Below are 19,539 nucleotides of genomic sequence, written 5' to 3'. Positions count from 1 at the left end.
AAATTAACTCAAAATGGATCAAAGAGCTAAACATAAGACCTGAAACAATAAAGTACATAGAAGAAGACATAGGTACTAAACTCATGGACCTGGGTTCTAAAGAGCATTTTATGAATTTGACTCCAAAGGCAAGAGAAGTGAAGGCAAAAATTAATGAATGGGATTATATCAGACTAAGAAGTTTTTGCTCAGCAAGAGAAACTGATAACAAAATAAACAGACAGCCAACTAAATGGGAAATGATATTTTCAAACAACTGCTCAGATAAGGGCCTAATATCCAAAATATACAAAGAACTCATAAAACTCAACAACAAACAAACAAACAATCCAATTAAAAAAATGGGAAGAGGACATGAACAGACACTTCTCCCAGGAAGAAATACAAATGGCCAACAGATATATGAAAAGATGCTCATCTTCTTTAGTTATTAGAGAAATGCAAATCAAAACTACAATGAAGATACCACCTCACACCTGTTATATTGGTTATGATCAACAAGACAGGTAATAAGTGTTGGAGAGGCTATTGAGAAAAAGGAACCTTCGTTCACTGCTGGTGGTAATGCAAATTAGTGCAACCATTATAAAAGAAATTATGGTGGTTCCTCAAAAAATTAGGAATAGAACTACCATATGATTCAGCAATACCTCTATTGGGTTAGGGTTATATCTACCTCCAAAACTTGAAAACACTGGTATGGAAAGACACATGCACCCCAATGTTCATCGCAGCATTATTCACAGTGGCTAAGACATGGAAACAACCATTTGTGTCCCTTGATAGAGGATTGGATAAAGAAGATGTGGTACATGTATTCAATGGAATACTACTCAGCCATAAAATATGATGACATAGTGCCATTTACGGCAACATGGATGGACCTTGAGAACATTATACTGAGTGAAATAAGTAAATCAGATATAAGCTAAGAACTGTATGATATCACACATAGGCAGGATATAAAACTGAGACTCATGTACTAGATAAAAGTGAAGAGGTTATGGGCGTAGGGGTATGGCAGAAGGGGAGCGGGGAAGGGTGTAAAGAGGGACAAATATAAGGTGATGGAAAATGATTTGACCTTGGGTGATGGGTACACAACATAATCAACAGTTCAAATGCTATAGAAATGTTTACCTGAAACCTATGTACTCTTATTGATCAAAATCACCCCTTTAAAGTTAATTTTCTAAATAAAATTTAAAAAGAAAAAAAATATTATCAGAACATTTCTCTCTGCAATACTTTTTTCTGATATATCTCCTCAGGCGAGGGAAACAAACAAACACAAACAAATCATACTACATCAAACTAAAATGTTTTGCACAGCAAAAGAAACTATTAACAAAATGAAAAGTCAATCTACTGAATGGAAGAAGATATTCACAAATGATATATCTAATAAGGGGTTAATATCCAAAATTTATAAAGAACTCATATAACTCAGCACTAAAAAAAACAACAACAACCCAATTAAAAAGTGGGCAGAGGACCTGAATAGACACCTATCCAAAGAGGAGATACAGGTGGCCAAAAGACATAAGCAAAGATGCTCAATGTCCCCAATTATCAGAGAGATGTGAATTAAAACCACAAAGAGATATCACCTCATACCTGTCAGAATGGCTATCATCAAAACAACCTCAAGAACAAGTGTTGGGAAGGGTGTGAAGAAAAGAGAACCCTCGTGCACTGTTGGTGGGAATGAAGACTTGTGCAGCCATTGTGAAAAGCAGTATGGAGTTACCTCAGAAAATTAAAAATGGAACTGCCTTATGACCCAGCAATTCTACTTCAGGGTATATAGCTGAAGAAACCCAAAACACTAATTTGAAAGAATATATGCACTCCTATCTTTATTGCAGTGTTATTTACAATAGCCAAGATATAAAAGCAGCCTGGCCTGTGGTGGCGCAGTGGATAAAGCGTCGACCTGGAAATGCTGAGGTCGCCGGTTCAAAACCCTGGGCTTGCCTAGTCAAGGCACATATGGGAGTTGATGCTTCTAGCTCCTCCCCCGTCTCTCTCTCCTCTCTCTCTCTCTCTCTCTCCTCTCTAAAATGAATAAATAAAATTAAAAAAATTTAAAAAAATTAAATAAAAAAAAAAGATATTTAAAAAAAAAAAAAAAAGATATAAAAGCAACCCAAGTGCCCATCAATAGAGGAGCGGATAAAAAAGCTGTGGTACATATATATACAGTGGAATATTAGTTGGCCATAAAAAGAGTATCTTACCATATGTGACAGCATAGGTGAACGGCGAATAATGTGGTAAGTGAAATAAGTCAGTCAGAGAAAGACAAATGCCACATGATTTTACCTATCTGTGGAATCTAAACAACAATATAAATAAACAAAGAAAATAAAAACAGATTCATAGAACAGTCTAATGGTTGCCAGAGGGGAAGAGGGTTACAGGACTGGATGAAAAAGGTGAAGGGATTAAAAAGTATACATTGGTAGTCACAAAATAGTCACAGAGATGTAAAGTACAGCACAGGGAATGTAGTCAATTATATTATAATAACTAGTATGGTGCCAGGTGGGTACTGGAAATGTCAGAGAGAACACTTTGTAAAGTATATGACTGCTACCTATTATGCTGTACACCTGAAAACTAATACAAAATAATACTGAATGTAAACTGCAATTGAAAAATAAAACAAGTTTAAAAATATTGTCAAGCCTGATCAGGTGGTGGCGCAGTGGATCGAGTATCGAACTGGGACGTGGAGGACCCAGGTTTGAAATTCTGAGGTCGCCAGCTTGAGCGTGGGGTCACTGGTTTGAGCATGGGATCATAGAAATGACCCCCTAAGGTCGCTGGCTAGAGCGAGGGGTCACTCACTCTGTTGTAGCCCCTGGGTCAAGGCACATATGAGAAAGCAATCAATGATCAACTAAGGAGCTGCAATGAAGAATTGATGCTTCTCGTCTCTTTCCCTTCCTGTCTGTCTGTCCCTCTCTCTCTGTCTCTGTAAAAAAAAATATATTGTCAGTAGATGACAACTATTGGGGAGCTGAGGCTGAGTGGGGTTTGGGGGGTTGAGCAAAAAGAAAAAACCTCATCTCATGGACACGGACAACAGTGTGAGGACTGCTGAAAAGAGGTGAGGTTGGGGGAGGTGGAGGAGGGTAGAGAGGGGATAAATAGTGATAGAGGAGACTTGACTTGGGGTGGTGAACACACAATACAGGGTACAGATGACGTGTTGTAGAATTGTGTACCTGAAACCTGTATAATTTTGTTAATCATTGCCACTCCAATAAATTCAATAAAAAGAAAAAAATATCATTGTAATCTTTAAACATCCTCTGACATTTAAATGGTTATTAAGTAACCCATTCAACAGGTCAGTTTTTAGAGTAAAATTTCATAACTCACACCCTTGAGAAATCAGAGACTAATTCCTAAAACTACTAATCAGTGGAATGTAATGACTGAGGTGATTAGCTGGTAACACACATCCTAGAATTCAAGTAAAAGTTGTCTCTTACATGCTGTGGCTTAGAACTTTGGAATCACAACGGTTACTTGTACAAAGACAAGAAGACCTGAGGTACTTTTCTTGAGAAAATCGTAGGTTTATCTGCAGGTACCCCTATAGCTCACACTGAGTGCCGAAATGTATTGAATTTTTGCTCATCTAAAAATCCAAGATGGGCAAACTCTCAACAGAGTGACAATACTGGCTTTTAAACATCTCAGAATATCTGCATTATGAACCTTTTTTTTTTTTTTTTTTTGTATTTTTCTGAAGCTAGAAACAGGGAGAGACAGTCAGACAGACTCCCACATGCACCCGACTGGGATCCACCCGGCACGCCCACCAGGGGGCGATGCTCTGCCCACCAGGGAGCGATGCCCTGCCCCTCCGGGGCGTCGCTCTGTTGCGACCAGAGCCACTCTAGCGCCTGGGGCAGAGGCCAAGCAGCCATCCCCAGCGCCCGGGCCATCTTTGTTCCAATGGAGCCTCGGCTGTGGGAGGGGAAGAGAGAGACAGAGAGGAAGGAGAGGGGGAGGGGTGGAGAAGCAGATGGGCGCTTCTCCTGTGTGCCCTGGCCAGGAATCGAACCCGGGACTTCTGCACGCCAGGCTGACACTCTACCACTGAGCCAACCGGCCAGGGCATTATGAACCTTTTAAAGCTTATAATTTAGTACTAGCTAAAGGCCTAATTAAGTCACTAATATTTGAGTAATAATATGTAGCCTTTGATTATTCTGAATTCTCCAAGTTTAGTCTCTGTACTAAGTTAGAGCACCACAAACTAAAGTACCTGGACCAAATTATTTTTATTAATGCACTTATTATTATTAATTATAATGACTTTATTTCTTAATTTGTTCATTTTCTGTCTCCCAACAAAAACTAAATTCCAAGAGTGTACATAACTTGTCTATTTTTGCTCTAAAGAGCATGGAACAGAGGCTGAGCATACAGAAAATGCTCAATAACAATTTACCAAATGAATGACTAAATGTTCAATTCCCCTCTACCCTCCACATTAACAAAATCCTTGGTTCTACCCCTCCTCCCACTTACTTTCCACTCCCATCATTACAACTTAGACCATCATTATTCCCAGCTGGTCTCTCTGTCCCAGTTGTTTCCATGTGGTCCATCCTATATATCTCTGCCACATCCACCTCCCTAAAGCACAGCTTTGATCACGTGTCCTTACTCCCATTCAAAACCTTCAGTAGTTTTCTCTTGCTTATCAAGTAAATATCAAACTTTTAAGTCTAACTTTAGAAGTCCTCCATGATTTGGCTCTAGCTCTCCCTTCCCAGCCTCGTCTTCAACTTCTCAGTCATTTCCCCACATTTCAATCAAATCATACTATTCAGCTTTTTCTTAACTGTCCTATGTCTTTGAGCCTTTGTTCATATTGTTCTTTCTGTTATCCCTCTTTTCTAAAACCCAAGGTGTAATCCAAATATCTTCCTACTATGAAGTAAGGCCCCCTATCAAAAGTGGTATCACATTATACACTACCATGTTATAAGCCACTCATGGTAAAAAGTGGACTTTATTAACCTTCCCCCGGCAAAGAGAACCCAATGTCCCTGGCGCCTCACATACAGGAAATGCTCAAGAAATATACCATATTCCCCCAGGTATAAGACGTGCACCCTTTTTCAAAAAATTTGGGGTCTAAAAATTGGGTGTATCTTATACAGCAGTTGTAGATTTTTTACTTGCATTTCCTGCTTTTTCGCGCTTATTTTTGTGCTCATTGTTGAAGACAGTGATCCATCATCAGACACAGATGAAGACAGGCTAATGGATGGAAGTTTTGACAGTGGTGATGAGTTGTATGAATTTTATGATGAATAAAACTTGAGTTCAATAACTTTATGTAATACACTTTTTTTTTTCAAATTTCGGGCCCCAATATTGAGGTGCATTTTATACATGGGGTAGGTAGAGCCTGATGGTGGTGCAACGGATAGCCACAACCCGAATGCTGAGGATGCTGATTTGAAACCCTGAGGTCACTGGCTTGAGAGGGAAAATCATCCACGATCCCAAAGCTCGCCAACTTGAACCCAAAGGTTGCTGACATGAAAAGTCCAAAGTTGCTGGCTTGAGCAAGGGGACACTAGCGTGGACCCAGTCAAGGCATATCCAAGAAGCTCAGTGTTCAACTACAAGTGAAAGCAACTACAAGTTGATCCTTCTCACCTTCTCCCACCCTTCCTCTCTCTCTCTCTCTCTCTCTCTCTCTCTCTCTCTCAAAAAAAGAAAATATATGTTGAATAAATGGCTCATATTTTATTATAAGGCAACCCAAGCTGGTTTATATTCCATGTTAGCTTCTCTTATTTCCTTTACAGTTAGTTAATACAGCTCACAGAGCCAAGAAAAAAACAAAATACTTAATACAGATAGACATGACAGTACAAGTTAAAATATTCAGGAAAGAACATCTTTTGTACAAAACACACATGATACCAATAAATCAAGAATAGAATCAAGCACTAGATAGAGCAGTTACCTAATGACCTTTTATAAAGTTGGTTCTAGTTCTAAGGTTCTACAAGAGGAGTGATCAGACTGATAACACATAACAACAGTTATCTAGCCCTCTGAAAACATCTCCAAAACATCTGGAAACCTATTTCCTGATCCACTTCCTCAGATCATAAAGGAAACTAGTTCTTTGGGGAAGAAAAGGATATATTGGTAATCAGTCTTTCTCCTCCTAGAGTTCAATTCATTTTTGTAGATGGAAAAATTTTTCATTGTCACCTTTTCTATTCAAAGCATTTAGAAAGGCACTGTGTGTTCATATGCATTATCTCGTAAAATGAACTCTTTCAATAAATATTGATTGAGCACTTACTATAGGGCAGGCACTTCTCTCACTGACGTGTATACAAGAGAATGAAAAATAAACAAATAAATGTATTATACATCTACTGAGAAAACTAGAGCAGGCTTGAGGCAATAGGCTCTTTTATTTTATATAGGGTAGTCAAGAAATAATCTTCCCAACAACCCTATAAAATCGGTGGGATATTAGCTATTTGCAAAATCTGAATTTAGGCTGGGTAAACTGAGACCCTGGATAGTTAAGTGACAAGCTCAAGATCACCTAGAATTAGATGTGGATGGGATCAGAAACAAGATTTCCCAACTCTTGGTTCATTTTGCTAAGGCTGTAAAAGAAGAATCTGACTTGGGAATGTTTAATTAAATTCCTTTCTCTCTAGATAATGACACTTGGAGAGTGGAAAAGAACCTCAAACATGCATAGCATTCATCCATTGCCCTGAAAATAACCTACCTCCCACTGGCTCAAAAGCATTTGCCTCAATTTGACTTAGTGAACAAAATAATGAAATCACCATTTTATTTTCTTATGTTGGTGCAAAAAATTTTTAACAAAATAAAAAATATTTTAAATATGTAGTTTTTATTTAAAACAGAAAGCAGAATCTAGGTTTATTTGCAAAAAGTAGGCAATGCAACATTCATTAGCAATACTCCAGAGCACACCTAAGGAATGTAAACGCTCCTTTAACAGCCTGTCTCTGCACTGCATACCCACTGAAAGTGTATGAAAATAGATTCTGCAAGGATTTTCCACCAGAAGCTCAGGGGACTCCTCTCTCTCTCTCTCTCTCTCTCTCTCTCTCTCTCTGAGTTTTTCATTTAAGAAAGCTGATGACACTAATATTAGTGATGTAAAAAGAAAAATGTAAGCATTGTTGGGACCAGCGTGCCCTGCCACACTTAACTTGAGTTAAACCTAAAACCCATTTCTTATCAAAGATAGGTCTGAAGATCTTAAGGTACTATAGAAATTAAGAAGGAGGAGAAATCAGTTCTGGTATAGAAGGATCAATAGGCTATAAGAAAAAAAAGGCCTCAGGCCTGGACCTACACAAATGGATACTGTCAAAAAGTGAAGTTAGCCTGACCAGGCAATGGCGAAGTGGATAGAGTGTCGGACTGGGAAGCGGAGGACCCAGGTTCAAAACCCTGATGTCGTCAGCTTGACCACAGGCTCATCAGGTTTGAGCAAGGCTCACCAGCTTGAGCTCAAGGTCACTGGCTTGAGCAAGGGCTCTGCTGCAGCCCCCAGGTCAAGGTACATATGAAAAAGCAACAATGAAAAGCTAAGGTGTCGCAATGAAGAATTGATGCTTTTCATCTCTCTCCTTTCCTATCTGTCTGTCCCTCTCTGTCTCTGTCACACACCAAAAAAAAAAAAAAAAAGGTGAAGTTAGCCTGACCAGGTGGTAACGCAGTGGATACAGCATCGGACTCAGACACAGAGGACCCAGGTTTGAAACCCCAAGGTCGCCAGCTGGAGCACAGGCTCATCAGCTTGAGTGCAGGGTCGCTGGCTTGAGCGTGGGATCCTAGACATGACTCCATGGTCTCTGGCTTCAGCCCAAAGGTCTCTGGTTATAAGCCAAGGTCCCTGGTTTGAGCAAGAGGTCACTCAGTCTGCTGTAGCCCCTGGTCAAGGCACATATAAGAAAGCAATCAATGAACACCTAAGGTGCCTCAATGAAGAACTGATACTTCTCATCTCTCTCCCTTCCTATCTGTCTGTCTTCATCTGTCTCTCTCTCTGTCTCTGTCAGAAAAAAAAAAGGTGAAATTAAAGGACCACCTACTTTCCAAGAGGAGGAGATAGAAACCAGAAAGCAGAGGACACTAAGGAAACTACTTAGCAATGTGCCACTGCTAAAACACAGTATGTGACAGGCATAAGTGTGAAACACAATTAGAAAGATATAGATATAAATCCAACCATATCTTGCATGTATAATAGGTAAGAAAGCTGAAGGCCAGTGAATTTGAGTGATTTGGCTAAGCAAACAAGAGGCAAAGGTAGAGCTGAAACAAAAGATTTTTATTTTCCTAGTTAGGTGCTCTTTTCACTAAACCATTCTGCTGGTAGGCTGGGGGATTGGGTCAGGTGGGCAATAACCTTCCTTTAAACAGTAAGAATATGTGGACAAGTTAAGTAAATTGCCTTCAGATTATATGTATTACAGTTGTAGCAGTATGATAGCGAGCTCAAGTCTCTGGAATAGCCTGTCTATGGCTGCTAGACAACTCGGAGCTCCTTCACTTGAGAAGATACAATACTGAAGCTAAAATGAATGCCACCCCTTCCCTCAGAAGCACTGCACTTCTTAGGGCCCACCCTAGGAAGGGTTCATAAACCACAGGGATTATCAGGGGTGTGAATGAAAAAGCAGGAGGCTTTTTTGGTCTCTTTGTTTGCCTACCTAGCTTCAGAAGAACAGAGCCAACTGAAGCTGGGGATCAATTAATAGAAAAGTAGGAAATTAGAAATATGTTTTAACAAACTAAGAGTTAGGAAGTATGGGTTTTCGCCCTGGCTCTTTGACTAATGGTGGTGCTGGCTTTTTTTTTTTTTTTATAATTTTTTAAAAATTATTTATTTATTTATTCATTCTAGAGAGGAGAGGGAGGGAGGGAGGGGGAGAGAGAGAGAGAGAGAGAGAGAGAGAGAGAGAGGAGAGATAGAGAGAGAGAAGGGGGGAGGAGCTGGAAGCATCAACTCCCATATGTGCCTTGACCAGACAAGCCCAGGGTTTCGAACCGGCGACCGCAACATTTCCAGGTCGACACTTTACCCACTGCGCCACCACAGGTCAGGCAGTGCTGGCTTTTAACAGTGTACTTCACACCTCATTAAATTTATAAAATGAAGATGCTAAACAAGAAGATCTCTAAGGCTACCATATTCTAATTTCAGTAGTCTTCAATTTGCAAGAAGAGGTAGACATGAAAAGTTGAGGGTAAAGTGAACTTTGGGAAACCACATATAATTATTTTAATGCAATGGGAATATGCCCTATTTAAAGGCTCGGTCAATTCAGCAATTTGAATTTTTTGTTTATGGAACAAAATTCTTTTTTAATTAAATTTTTGGGGTGACACTGGTTAACAAAATTATACAGGTTTCAGGTGTACAATTCCACAACACATCATCTGTATATAGCACTGTGTTCACCACCCTAAATCAAGTCTTCTTCCATCATCATTTATCCCTCCATACCCCCCTTGACCTCTTTTTGTCCCTCTTTCCACTGAAATTTTCTTATAAGAGGGTATACTGATTAGACAAAAAGTATACACATATCAATAATCAGTTTTAAGAAACAGGAAAAGGGGTAGGAGTCAATTCTGAAGGTCTTCTTTCAACTTAATCCAGACTTTCTAATCAAATCCAAGTCCTTGATTTGATTCTCTAAAAAATTGTGAGGGGGGAGAAATGCATTGAGAATTTACACTGATAAAAGTGAAGATTCCATATTATGAAAGAAGGAAAATCAAGTAAACAAAATTAAGACCTCTGGCCCTGGCTGGCTGGCTCAGTGGTAGAGTATTACTCAGCATGTGGATGTCCTGGGTTCAATTTCCTGGTCAGGGCACACAGGAGAAGTGACCATCTCCTTCTCCAATCCATCTCCCCTACCCCTTCTCTCTCTCTCTCTTCTCCTCCCTCAGTCATGGCTCAATTGGTTCAAGCTCATCAGCCCCAGGTGCTGAGGATGGCTCTGTGGAGTCTCTGCCTCAGACACTAAAAATACCTCAGTTGTGAGCATGGCCCCAGATGAACAGAGCATCAGCCTCAGACGGGGGTTGCTGGGTGGATTCCAGTTGGGGCACATGCAGGAGTCTATCTCTCTATCTCCCCCCCTCTCACTTAGAAAAGAAGAAAAAAAAATTTTTTTAAATTAAGACTTCAAAAGGCTTAAGGAAATTGAAAGAAAATAAAAAATAAAGACATTCAGAATAGTTCAACTTCCATAAAATACCTACTTGTTTTTGCTTGTACATAAATAAAGAAACTTTGGAAGATACTACTAACAGTGGTTACTTGTGCAGGGAGACAGGAAGTACAGATGAGGTGTAAAAAAGAGACTTTTTACTCAATACCTTTTTCTGTAATATCTTTTTTTTACTAAATTTTTAATCATGTAAATACATTACCTATTTTTTAAATTAAATAAAAAATTTTAATGGTTTTCAAATTCAATTATTTGCAGAAAACAGTTATAAAACAAGAAAGACAAAGAAAGGAGACATTAGAATAAAGTACCAAGAGGCTAAAAAAATGTAGCACTGGGAGGTCTGAGACGATCTAAAGAGAGGATGAGCCAGGTTTTTCAAGGACCAGCAGGGAAAGTCAGGTGAAACACAACATGGACAATATTGTTGAGGACCTCAAGAAGCTTATGATAGCTCGAACCAGCATCAGCTGGTACAGAACATCTTGAAAATACAATACAGAAAATTTAAGGTTCTGTGTGCCTGGATAGTGTGAAATCTACAATGAGATGAAACCAGAACTTTACTAATAGTAAACTAACTTTCCTTCACCCTCTAAAATAAATAGGGAAGAAAATGAGAAACAAGTTTCTATGAGAGTAACAAAAATTATTAATCAATTAGAAAATGAGACCTCTGAGGAAAAGATAAAGAAATCCACTCACATCATTTAGCAAAGAAAAGAAATTCTAGTTTGCAAGAATTATTTAAGGCAGTCCCTGAAAAACAATAGAAGGGAATGTCCTCTTAAAGTCATTTCTACCCTCAGGATATTTTGATTTGTGGTTTAATTACCAGTGTGCTTTCTTGCTAATTTGGCCTAGTGAAAGGCCTAGTTAGTAAGAAGTAATTCCAATGAAGATTTGCAAGTAAACTTGAGGATGTTTACTTTATTCCAAATGAAAAATTTCTTATTTAAAAGTATAATTAATACTTCTAAAGAGCTAATAATGTTCTTGTCATGGTGTTAGTTTTTTTGCTTTATAATAATCATTAAGTTAGGCCCTGGCTGGTGGTAGATAGAGTGTCAGCCTGGCATATGGTTGTTCCAGGTTCGATCCTTGGTCAAGGCACACAGGAGAAGCAACCATCTGCTTCCCTCCCCCTCCTCTTCCTCTCCCTTTTCCTCTCCTGCAGCCAGTAGTGCAACTGGTTCAAGCATGGCCCTGGGCGCTGAGGATAGCTTGGCTGATCTGAGCACATCAGCCTCAGGCATTAAAAATAACTCAGTTGATTCAAGCAAGGGTCCGAGATGGGGTTTGCTGGGTGGATCCTCATCAGGGCACATGTAGGAGTCTGCCTCACTATCTCCCCTCCTCTCACCTAAAAAAATTTTAAATAAAAATTTTTTTTTAAATCATTAAGTTATGTATTTATGAATTTTTCTACATGGAGGTATAGTATGGTGGTATATTTCACAATTTTTTTAAAGGATTACAAAAAAATCAACACAAGTAAAGCTATTCTTTCCATGAACTATTTACCCTTATGGTGAAGTCAAAGGCTAAAGTCAGACTGTCTATCATGAAAGTCAGGTTAATGGGACACCATAAATATCTGGCCTACCTAAGGACTGGTACTGATCAGGGCTACAAACCCATCCTCTTCGGGTCCTCACTCCAAAGCCCGGACACTGAAATCTGAGACTTTAGGAATTATCAATAGGGCAGGAACCATAGAAAAAGGCATGAAAAGGAACACTGGGCTCTGCCAACAAAGAGCTCTATATAGTTTTCATATATTAAATCAGGTTTAAGAAAGAAAATTTAATTTGTATTGAGTTAGAAAAATAAACAGTTCAAATAAATGTAAAGCTATTATCAACAAGACGGGTAATAGCAAATGTTGGAGAGGCTGTGGAGAAAAAGGAACCCTCATTCACTGTTGGTGGGACTGTAAAGTAGTACAACCATTATGGAGGAAAGTATGGTGGCTCCTCAAAAAACTGCAAATAGAACTACCTTATGACCCAGCAATCCCTCTACTGGGTATATACCCCAAAACCTCAGAAACATTGATACGTGAAGACACATGTAGCCCCATGTTCATTGCAGCACTGTTCACAGTGGCCAAGACATGGAAACAACCAAAAAGCCCTTCAATAGAAGACTGGATAAAGAAGATGTGGCACATATACACTATGGAATACTACTCAGCCATAAGAAATGATGACATCAGATCATTTACAGCAAAATGGTGGGATCTTGATAACATTATAAGGAGTGAAATAAGTAAATCAGAAAAAAACAAGAACTACATGATTCCATACATTGGTGGAACATAAAAATGAGACTAAGAGACATGGACAAGAGTGTGAAGAGTGTGGTGGTTACCAGGGGTGGGGGGAGGGAGGACATGGGAGGGAGGGAGGGAGAGAGTTAGGGGGAGGGGGAGGGGCACAGAGAACTAGATAGAGGGTGGCGGAGGACAATCTGACTTTGGGCGAGGGGTACGCAACATAATTTAATGACAAAATAGCCTAGACATGTTTTCTTTGAATATATGTACCCTGATTTATTAATGTCATCCCATTACCATTAATAAAAATTTATTTAAAAAAAAAAAAAAAAAAAAAAGAGGTTTTAGCTATATGAAAGGCAAGGGTCCAAAGGGCTTTACCGATCTGCTTATTGCTATACTGATTTGCTTATTACATCTATTGGCCAAACTTATCTAAATAGGCACAACCTGAACCCTGCAATTTATCATTTCTTTATAATTCTAGTAAGACCATGGATGCAAGAGTAGGAAAGAGAAGGAAACTACATTTCAAAATTTTACAATGAATAAAATATCTTCCTAAAAACTGTCAAAGTTTCCATGTTCCCTTTTCTTCACTCACCCAGAAAGTTAAAGCTTGCCTCCTCCCTCACCAATCTACCCCCTCACAAAAGCCTAGGTAAAAATAAAAAAGTCAGACTTTGAAAAAGAGAAGAATAAATGGGAAAATCAATTACAGTTTATCAAAACTACTTAGTCCCAGAGCTTGATATCTAAAAATATCCTTAAAAATTCTGTCCAACTTCTCAGTTTCTAGATGAGAACAAATTTCAGCCTATAAAGGTGAAGTGACTTGCTAAAAAACATAAACTGGTTTTCTGAAGTATTTTTCTTTATTTAACACTTTCTTTTCCCATAAATTATTTGTTGTAGCTTGAAAAATACATATACTAAATAAGAAATATAAATAATAAACATGGTTATCATAGAGTCAGGATTTCTTACTTCTAGTCTAGTATTCTTTATATTAAATCATTTTGTTCCCTAAACTTTCCTAATTTCCCAGTGGAAGATAGAAGCTACTGATTCCACTTTTTCCTATCATGCAGCTGTTCTGAGCTGTGACAGAAGTATATTGGTAATGGACTATTTTGTGTAGACAATATCTTAACTGCTTTTGCCATCCTGAAGTAAAAATGCCTCCACACCTATAATTAAGAGAACTATTGATTTTGTCTTACTTCTGTCCCATTAAGCCAAGGAAACTGAAATTTCTTCTAAAATGGAAACACTGAAAGGCAGTCTATAAGGTAGTTTTGTTAATAAAATCAGTTTAATTAAGCTTTAATATTTATAAATATATAATTATTCAATGTCTTTTCCCCCTCATCTGGAAACACCTATCAATTTAACTCTTTAAATGACATCTGTTAAATGAGGGATCCCCTAAAATGGTGCTGATGTCCATCCTCACTATTTAATGGCTAATGACTTGGCTGGTGAATTACCCAGGAGGCTTTGCTTCTCCACTTATTGCCTTGTTTCACAAGATAACCATGAGAAAAACATCCAAGATTTGGTCAAATGTTTGTTAGGGAAGTTTGAAATTCAATCAAATGAAGATTGGTATTTCTTTCACTTGTGCTCCTTACTAGCAGGAATAACAGGATAAGCTCTAATGTCAAGAATCAGTGCTGACTCGCCTGACCTGAGTGGCGCAGTGGATAAAGCATCAACCTGGAACACTGAGGTCGCCGGTTCGAAACCCTGGGCTTGCCTGTTCAAGGCACATATAGGAGTTGATGCTTCCTGCTCCTTTCTCTTCTCTCTCCCCCCCCCCCAAAAGAAATAGTCTTTAAAAAAAATTAAAAAAAAAAAAAAAGAATCAGTGCTGACTCAACCCAGTCAACCATGTAACAACGCTGAAGACCCAGAGTTTCTCCTCATTGGCCTAGTTTGGCTTCCTCTGTTCTATTCCTGTGCCCAATAGCTGTGCTCCAATGTGAAAAATGGGGCTTGGTAAGAGTATAAATTCATCATCTCCACTGTATTAACAACAGGCTATATTAATGTCATGATACCATCGTTAGATTTAAAGACAGAATTTTGAATCCGTGTGTGAGATTCTACAGGGCTATATCATCTTTTACTATGTCATCTTTCTTGGACTCTATTAAAAAGGTTCATTTCATTTATGTCCTCTTTTTCTGATCTGGCCAGGAGCCAAAAAACATAAGTCTTATTAAGAGAGTTCAGAAGTGTCACAACCCCCAAATGACCCTTAGTAGCAATTAAACCAAAAATAATCCCCATGAGCCAAAACTGAAACAAAAGGTTAACTAGTTATCTAGACTTCGGCAGAGACACAGTTCTTCCTCCCCCATCTCCCCTAAGCCTGTTAGGAAAGGGATATCTGAAGCTGCTCTTCCTCCTGCAACTCACTTTCTGCGTCAAATAGTATGGATCAAAGTCCTCCAGGGGAACTGCGACCAGGCCTTGTGGGATGTCCCCATAGATGAAAGGCAAACTCTTCCCTGCTTCCAGGTCACTGTTTGGCTTGGGCTTGCTGTCCTCATCGTCTTCCCGATGACTGCTATCTGCCTTTGGTGGTTTCTTAAGTTTGCTCTCGGCAATGCGCCTCTCGATGTTTGCCAGCGACTCAGGGGTGAAAGGCTTGAAACTATCAGGGCCTGGTGGTGCGAGCAGCCGCGCTGCCATCTTCTCATCCTGCAGCAGCTTCGTTAGGTATGCTGCGTCCAAGACAGGTCAGCTCTGGAAGAAAAAGCAACATAGACAGCATTAATTAATCACTGCTTGAAAAAGAGGCCAGACTAAACCATCTCACTCAACCTTTATTCACACCTTTGCAATGTATATAGTTTCTTCCATGACACAGTTATTTTTCTTTTCAGAAAAACCTGTGGCATGAATGCACTAGGTCATGTTCATAACCACCCCTCAGGGGAAGGATCGGCCAGAAGATCAAAAGATGAATGCTAATATTTATTATTTACTTAGATGCAACTCATTGTTAGAAAATACATCAACTACAAAGATAAATTTCATACCCTCAACAAACTTCTATTCTAAACTAATAAGGCATTGTTAACATTACCCAGGGGTACATATTAGCTTTGGACTCTTTTCAACTCAAGTCACCTCTGTTTCCTCAAATTCTACTCCCCAAAGAGATATTCTAACTTCCAAGGTAAACTGTCATTCTTTTCAGATTTCAGCTTCTGAAAGTAGTAAACCTTTCAAAACTTGGGAGGCACAAAATACAGATAAAATAGCTTACATTTCAAGATTTTTTTCAATTCACTAAGCTGTGTAAAATTCATCTAGTATAAAAAGTCAGAAGTACCTTCTTTAATACCAAGCTCCTGCCAGGGACAACCACAAAAACACTTTTCTTTATGGAGAGGGCACCCAAAAAAAAAAGAAAAAAAAAAAAAAGAGAGGGCAGACCCTGCTCTATGTCTCTCCCACTCAGTAGCAAGGAAAAGCATATGGGAGAGGAATGTTAGAGGACTTTCTCTGATGCAACAGCACTGCAGCCCTGCAGGGTTAATGGCAGCAGAAAGGCCGGCGTGCAACCTGAGAGGGGCTCAGACCAGGATGGACGGGAAGTAAGAATAGAGTAACAAACCACAGTTCCCTTCTGAAAGAAAAAACTTTGAATGCCTTAACAGAGCCAATGATTTCTAAGCATGGTATTTGAAAGCCCATTATCACTTATGTTTAAACAGAGTCCCAGGTTATTTAAATCCATACCTTGAGACAAAGGACTCCCTAATCTCAAAAGCAACAGTGTTTGCTTATTGTCACAGAAGGACCCTGGCAAGTGAGTCTAACCATGAAAGCTTTAGGGTGTTACTGGCAGTTTACCTGGTGCTCCTGCTGCTGCTCTTTCCTTTAGTTTGGTGAGCTCCATGAAGACTATCTGGGAAATTTTTTTAAAGTACTAGTGATGATTCTTTTCCTCCTACTTAGCCCTCAGGGTCCACTTCAAGGCAAGTATCCATAAAACTTTATGCTCCTCAAGAGAACAGTAGTAGATTTAACTCTAAATAATTTGAAAGTGAAATATTCAAGGGCTCCTTTTATAAATACACCCACAGAAATTCCAGATTTCTCTAGTGACTGCTAAGTGTTGCAAAGGCAGTAAGTAGTGTCCATATGCAGGCTGGTTGGCTTACTCAGTTGTAACACAGGACTTATGAGGCCAGAACCACAAGTTTGCCCCTACACATGTTGGCTTCATGCTGTGCAAAACAAACAAAAAACACTGTACCACAAGTGGTATGGTCAAAGAAATCATTTTCACATATGAAGCATGAAATTTTAGAGCTGTGAGGGATTTACAGATCCAGTCCTTTTCATTTTAGAGATTAGGAAGCTTGAGGTCCTAAGAGATTGGATAACCTTTCCAAAGTCATAAGGCCAGGATAAAAACCACAACCAAGGTGTGCTGACTCCTCAACTCACACTTCTTTTATTATGACAAATACCAGCTTTCAATCCTCCTATCCTACTCTAACTACAATTACTCCCCAACAAGAATTGTCTGAGTCACCAAATAAATCATATGCACAGGCCAATGACTTTACCAATCTAAGACTATTCACAATGTTTCCCCCCACCTAGAATTCCCTCTTCCTCATTTCTTTTCTCCTATCTATCCCTGAATTACCTCCCATAAATCTCCATTCCTCCACAATGCCTTTCCACCAGCTCCAGACTTTACTAATGTTTTCCCCTTGTGAACTCCTATGGTTTATCATGATCTTAGCTAATGGTTATCAAGTACTTACTATATTTCAGGCATTGTTCCAAGCACCTTGCTTATATTAGCTCACTTAATGGCCACAGCATATGAGGTCGGTATTATTAAAGTATTCCCATTTAAAGATGAGAAAACAGGCACAGAAATCTAATGTAGCCAAAAGTTACAAGCTAGTAAGTGACATTGTCAGGATTCAAAATATCCTACTCACATTTGTTTTGGCTCTTATTTGTTGAATTGCACCATATAAATCCCCAGAGGACATGGGTGGTGTCTCAAACTTCTTTTGTATTTCTTCTACAGAGAATAGGATTATGCCTGGAACCAAAATTAATCCAAATCCTTGGGACTCCAAGGTTCTCATTGCCATATTCACTTTCAACCTTCACTCTCCGTCAATTCCAACTTAGAGGACAAAGAATACTGCAAGAGAAAGTCACTGAAGATGCTGACCAATTCTTGTGACACCTAGGTTCTTTACATGTAAAGCAACCCAAGGCTAAGTCCTCTGCATTTGCTTCTATATCCCGTTTCCTCCTGCCTTCTCCAAGACCATGTTCCCTCAATTACCCCTAGATTCTCAATCTTTCCTTTCCCTCTTCTACTTCTGTATCTTCTCCTTTTACACCTTCACCCCTATTCCTGCCATTCTCTCTTCATTTGGCTTAAGTGATCCTGGTTCTGTTTTATGTTATCCTGGTTTCATCCACAACTGCAGTCTCCTCTTCCCCATCACCTCATTTCTTTTCTAAGGAAGGACTGATCTTCTGCAATCTCCCTGTTACACTTTCTTTCAGAGAATCTCATCTACTCAAAATAATCCTTATGTGGATGATTTTCAGATATCTATCTGAAGAGCCCCAACTGCTCTTCTGAGCCCCACAGTTGCTGCCACCACTTCAAAATTAAAGCACTAAAAGCCACACATTTTTACTTCCCATTTTTTAATAATAAAAAATGATTATTCCTCCTAGCTTTCTTAATTCTATTATTGGGACCATTCTTTTTCCAGCCATCCATGCTTGGAACCTCAGTCATCTTTGCTCTGTTGTCCTTTGCTGTCCTTGCCCAACCGATCACCAGCCTAACCAAGTTCCACTAACTTCTTTCCAAGTTCCACTTAAAATAGCATCATCACCTAACCAGGCAGTGGCGCAGTGGATAGAATGTTGGACTGGGACACAAAGTACCCAGGTTCAAGACCCCAAGGTCGCCAGCTTGAGCGTGAGCTCATCTGGCTTGAGCACAGGCTCACCAGCTTGAGCCCAAGGTCCCTGGCTCAAGCAAGGGGTCATTTGGACTGCTGTTGCCCCCCACCCTGGTCAAGGCACATATGAGAAAACAATCAGTGAACAACTAAGGTGCCACAATGAAGAATTGATGTTTCTCATCTCTCTCCCTTCCTGTCTGTCCCTCTTTCTGACTCTGTCTCTCCCACAAGAAAAAAAAAACAAAACAAGTTCATCATCAAGGGCTCCTTTTATAAATACACCCACAGAAATTCCAGATTTCTCTAGTGACTGCTAAGTGTTGCAAAGGCAGTAAGTAGTGTCCATATGCAGGCTGGTTGGCTTACTCAGTTGTAACACAGGACTTATGAGGCCAGAACCACAAGTTTGCCCCTACACATGTTGGCTTCATGCTGTGCAAAACAAACAAAAAACACTGTACCACAAGTGGTATGGTCAAAGAAATCATTTTCACATATGAAGCATGAAATTTTAGAGCTGTGAGGGATTTACAGATCCAGTCCAGCATCATCCAACAAGTCAATCAGAGAAAGACAGATACCATATGATTTCACTTGTAAGTGGAATCTAAAGAACAAAATAAATGAACAAACAAAATTGAAACAGACTCAGAGACAGGGAACTGACTGATGGTTGCCAGAGGAGAGGGGGTTGGGAGATGGGGTGAAAAAGGTGAAGGATTAAGTAGCACAAATTGGTAGTTAAAAAATAGTCACAGGGATACAGCATACGGAATACATAGTCAATAACATTGTAATAACTATGTTTGGTTACAGGGGGGATACTGGAAATACTGGCGGGGCGGAACACTTTGTAAAGCATATAATTGTCTAACCACTCTGTTGTACACATGAAATCAGTATAAAACACAGGTATAATACTGAATGTAAACTGTAATTGAAAAATTAAAAAAATAAAGACATTATGTAGTCAAAAGAAAATAAGAAC

The 19,539-nt window shown here is 39.3% G+C and overlaps 1 protein-coding gene across 5 annotated transcripts in view; it reads right to left on the bottom strand.

The window, feature by feature from the left end:
- The window catches only part of SCN8A (sodium voltage-gated channel alpha subunit 8), a 265,318-nt gene that overhangs the window by 178,230 nt on the left and 67,549 nt on the right, over positions 1 to 19,539 (bottom strand). For all 5 annotated transcript variants that reach the window (XM_066265290.1, XM_066265307.1, XM_066265314.1 and 2 more), the window contains exon 2: positions 14,998 to 15,327. In XM_066265290.1, the coding sequence (XP_066121387.1) occupies positions 14,998 to 15,273 (276 nt within the window). In that variant the 5' untranslated portion in view covers positions 15,274 to 15,327. The remainder of the gene's footprint in view (positions 1 to 14,997; positions 15,328 to 19,539) is intronic.

Source organism: Saccopteryx bilineata, chromosome 1 (genome assembly GCF_036850765.1).
Source record: "Saccopteryx bilineata isolate mSacBil1 chromosome 1, mSacBil1_pri_phased_curated, whole genome shotgun sequence".
NCBI lineage: Eukaryota > Metazoa > Chordata > Mammalia > Chiroptera > Emballonuridae > Saccopteryx > Saccopteryx bilineata.
This window is presented reverse-complemented; position numbering and strand designations above follow the sequence as displayed.